We start from the raw sequence: 4629 nt of genomic DNA, 5'->3' as shown, positions 1-4629 counted from the left end.
ACTAGGTACAGCTTTAGCCGACCGACTACTGAAGTTACACTTTATGTTTTCCATTTATTATGGAGGTATTGGCATTTGTCCTTCCCACCGATACTAGACGTTGCCGTTGGTCTAAAGTGGTGTGTGGCCGTAATGCATTCTTTGAGTTATCAGAGATCTTGTTTCCAGTTGGCTTTTTTTCAGAGCTTTGTATATGGGTTGAGATGTTTTATAGTAGTGCTTAGATGAATCCTTTGTTGTAAATAATCATATCTTGTCAGCTTGGTGATATCAGTACTAATTCGTTTGCTATTTCTATCTAATTCAGATTGAAAATGGTCACTAAACCAATTAACCAATTGCTATTGGCAATGAAAATGTCATGCAATTGGAACTTTACACTGAAATTTATACAGTAGTAAAGTTTAGTTCCAAATAAGGAAACATGCATGTATTAATTTTGAAGTTCATGTTGTGCAGTCAAAGGTGTAATTCCACTCTTCAGTTCTGATAATATCATGTAAATGCAAACAAGAGTGTAAATGTAAACAAAAGCACTCAAAATAAGACATAGAATAGCCTCCAGATCTTAAATTTTAAGTCAGGGAAATGCAGTCCGAAAGCTACTTTCTTCAAACACGGAATGTATGAGTCTGTGCGAGTGGGGACAGAAATAAATGGAATTTAAGAAATTTAATTATTATGCCTTTGTGTCCTTTATCGTAACTTAAATTTATCTTTGTATACTAGTACATTTATCAATTAACAGGACTTATTATACTGGAAAATTATGGATGCAGATATTTAGTCTTACAGATCAGAAATAATATTTTTTATTTAGTTCACCGGGTGAACTAAATAAAAAATATTATTTCTGATATTATCTATATTATCTTGAACTACACTTAAGTAAATTTCCAAGAAAATGCCTAAAGGTCCTAAACTTTGCGACACTCCAATCGTGGTGCCGTGTCACCCCGGTTGAAAAACACTGGTCTATTGTGTAATAATAACTGATATTATCTTTAACTTTTAGTAAAGTAAAATACATAATTTTGAATTTTGATATACATTTAATAAAAAAATATAATTATTAATTCTTACTTGATAATTTATTTTACCCTGTTAGTAATTTATATCGGGAATATAATATGATTAAATTCAATTTTGAAAAATGATTTATGATTAAAAACACCAGGGGCCCTATTCTGGTCATCGTCTCTCGTCTCTCGTCTTTCCCAAGCCGGTCGCTGATTGGCTAATCATTTGTTTACGTCTCGAGAGATCGTCGCGTCTCTCTAAACGCGATTCTGGACAACTTTTTCTCTCTTCGCTTCTCTCTTTTATCAGAGACGAGCGGATAGCTGTCTTTCAGCCGGTCTTTCGTCTTTCGCCTCGATTTCGTTATATCCAATATGGACGACTCCATGCTACTCGTGCTATACGATCGTATCACAAAACGTTCCCTATCTCGAGAAAGAGTATTTCGCGATAGAGATAACGCTTTTGATTTAGATGATGATGAATTTCGTTCAAGATTTCGTCTAATGAAAGAAGCTACCGCGTGGCTGTGCAACGAATTGCGGGATGATTTAGTCCGGAGAAAGTCACGGACCGTAATTCCACCAGAAGTTTAGTTATTGATAACCTTACAATTTTTTGCTTCTGGTGGATTTCAAAGAAATGTCGGTGATCACTGCCAACTTAAAGTTGCCCAGTCGACAGTGTCCCGAATTATGCCATCTGTAGTCAACAGTATCATCCGCCGATTGGGACACAAAATTTCTTTTCCTAGGAGTAGAGAACAACAATTGGATGTGTCCTCTGGATTTTTTATCATCAGTCAAATGCCAGGAGTTGTGGGTGAGTAAATTGTTTTTATTTGTTCATTAGAATATAATATAGTATGTAATTACTTTTATTTTTTTAAATAGCTGTTACAATTTATAATTTTAAAATTAGTGTATAAAATGATAAAGTTTCTTATTTAATTATATGATGATTTTTACTATTTCTTTACTTATTGCAGGAGCTATTGATTGCACTCATATTGCAATCAAGGCACCTCCAGCCTCCAAATATAATGAAGAATCATTTATCAATAGAAAAGGATTTCATTCTATTAATGTTCAAGTTGTAAGTATTTATACAAATTAACCATCTAACTATAAATAAAATTAATGTCTTTAATAAAGTGGTATCTTTAAATTTCTATGTCAAATCACTCATTTCACTATCAATATCACTTGAATACAAGATATAAACAACTATTATTCAATTGTAATAAGACTAAAATTATGCTTTTAGGTGTGTGATTCTCAGTTGAGAATTTTGAATATTAACCCATTGTATCCGGGGCGCATGCATGATGCTTTTATCTGGCGAAATTCTACTCTGCAGGAAAACTTTGAAGATGGAGTAATAGGAAGAGGATTATGGTTGCTTGGTAAGCATATATTTCACAGACATATTGTCTTTTGAAATATTTCGGTGTCATGTAATTCCAAACTAAAACAAAAATGTAAAGACATTATTTTCTTATTAATTTGGTATGAAAAAGTAAATACCATTCTCTAAATTATGTTTACAGGAGACAGTGCTTATCCTTTAGAAACATGGCTGCTTACACCTGTAGGTAATCCATCAGCAGCTGCAGAATTAAATTACAATGCAGCTCACAGAAAAGCCAGAAACACCATTGAAAGATGTTTTGGTGTTTTAAAGCAGAGGTATGAGAAATTCTCACATTTTTCTTACTAACAATTTACTAATTTTACAAAATTATATATTAAAATTCTTATTTTTAATTATTAGATTCAGATGCCTTGACTTGAAGTCAGCTGGAGGATTACAATATGTTCCAGAAAAATCAGCAAAAATAGTGATGGCTTGTGCTATTTTACATAACATTTGTGTAGCATTTAACATTCCTTCAGAAGAAATCTGTGGAAATGATGATGATGATGATAGCATAAATAAAATGGAACATTCTGCAAATCAGAATGCTGTAAATGTCAGGCAACAGTTAATATTACAGAGATTCTGTTAAAATAAACATGAATGAAAAAAGTGAATTAATTTTGTTTCCAGTCTTTATTCTTTAGAGACTAAATAAATAAGTAAACACACTAAGTTATTATTTAGAAATATTTATTTATTATTTATTTCATTTCTAAGTACATTATAAAATAAAAAAAGAGACAGACAAAATTGTTTAAATTGGCTAGCAGTACGAACACATCACGCAAACTGAAAAAAGAAGACACGCATGTAAATATAAAAATATTGTTTACTCAATAAATTTTTTAAAAAGTATTAAAATGTTAAACAATTATATAAAATAAATACCCTTTGCAGAGTTTGCAAGATTTCTTTGAGAATATTTTTCTCTTCCATTATATTATTTTGTCGTCTTATTAGTTCATTATTTTCTGCTAGGTTTTCATCTATAGATGAAAGCCTACATAAAAAAAATGTATATATATATATATACACATAAATGACTAGATACTTTTAATGAAACTAGACAAAGCATTTAATCAAAGAGAAATGTTTTAATATTTTTATCTAACTATATTAATATTTTAATCAATGAAGTCAACTTCAAAGTAAAATAAATTCCAAAAAGATTATAAGGTTTACCTTGTTAATAATGAATTTTGATTAGATGCAGATTGCTCTATAAATGAAGTTACAGTATCTTCATTTGAAGATCGGTGACGACGACGACGACATCCAGAATCTGGCATTACAACGGGAAGATTAAAACATTTAATTTTAAAACTAAATAAACTTGAAGTCAAGAAATATAATTACTTGACATAATAAATAACTTACTTGCAGATTCAAGATCTTCCCTCTCAACTATTTCACGATGTGGTTCCACATCATTTCCTTCGGAAACTATATTCTGTATCTACGATATATAAATATAAATATATATATATATATAGACTATATTTAATATATAAAAAATGAATTTATAAATAAAAAGGTATTACTTACATTATGTAAAGGTTCAACGGAACTTGTAGTGCAAGCTCCAAGCTCGTATAAATTTTCTTCTTCCAATCCAAATTCTTCGTTCCCAATTAATGACACCTTTTCTTCAAGATCTGTTAATGGTGGAGTACTTCTTTTCCCTCCACCTGTTCTAAGTATATCTTTCCTTAAAGCAGCCGCTTTACTTTTCGTTGGGGAACGCCACTGACTCCATCTTTTTTTTAATTGTTCCACTTCGATCAGTGGACCATCAGCTAGACAGTTCACTTTATCCCTAATTTCTTGCCATCCATCTCGTAAAGTATTTTTGGAAATATTTCCGTCCAATTTTCCTTTAGCTAAATATGGACGCTTTTGCAACTCGGTTACCAACATTTCCATTTGTTCCGATGATAACATAAGTCGAGACATCTTGATTACCTCGTGCCGTACCACGTGCTCTATATTTTCGTATTCTGCACTTTCGAAAATTGTACAATTTCATTGGTTAAAATTCTATACCGCGTTGCGCGCGCAGATAACCCGAACATGTATAATCAACCGAATAGAATCGTGACGTCAACGACAAAGACGAGATCGTTACGAACGACCAGAATCGCCACTTTGTATGAGAGACGAATTTCGTCTCTCGCTTTGACGTCATTCGTC

At 31.8% G+C, this 4629-nt stretch overlaps 1 protein-coding gene and 2 long non-coding RNA genes across 3 annotated transcripts; 1 reads left to right on the top strand and 2 right to left on the bottom strand.

The window, feature by feature from the left end:
• The first annotated feature begins 2643 nt into the window (after positions 1–2643).
• Positions 2644–3053, top strand: LOC136971440 (uncharacterized). Its single transcript, XR_010880166.1, has 2 exons — positions 2644–2708; positions 2794–3053. It is a non-coding gene; the product is annotated as an uncharacterized lncRNA (long non-coding RNA).
• Positions 3054–3112: 59 nt separating this feature from the next.
• On the bottom strand, positions 3113–3410 carry LOC136971439 (uncharacterized). Its single transcript, XR_010880165.1, has 2 exons — positions 3328–3410; positions 3113–3228 (listed from the first exon to the last, which is right to left on the bottom strand). It is a non-coding gene; the product is annotated as an uncharacterized lncRNA (long non-coding RNA).
• Positions 3411–3617: 207 nt separating this feature from the next.
• LOC136971438 (uncharacterized) lies at positions 3618–4392 on the bottom strand. The gene is made up of 3 exons (XM_067265896.1): positions 3985–4392; positions 3817–3895; positions 3618–3721 (listed from the first exon to the last, which is right to left on the bottom strand). The coding sequence occupies exons 1-3, from the start codon at positions 4390–4392 to the stop codon at positions 3618–3620; spliced, it is 591 nt and encodes a 196-aa protein (XP_067121997.1).
• Positions 4393–4629: the final 237 nt, after the last annotated feature.

Source organism: Centruroides vittatus, unplaced genomic scaffold (genome assembly GCF_030686945.1).
Source record: "Centruroides vittatus isolate TY-2023 unplaced genomic scaffold, ASM3068694v2 contig_2532, whole genome shotgun sequence".
Lineage (NCBI taxonomy): Eukaryota > Metazoa > Arthropoda > Arachnida > Scorpiones > Buthidae > Centruroides > Centruroides vittatus.
The sequence above is the reverse complement of the archived record's forward strand: the minus strand, read 5'-3'. Positions and strand labels throughout refer to the sequence as shown.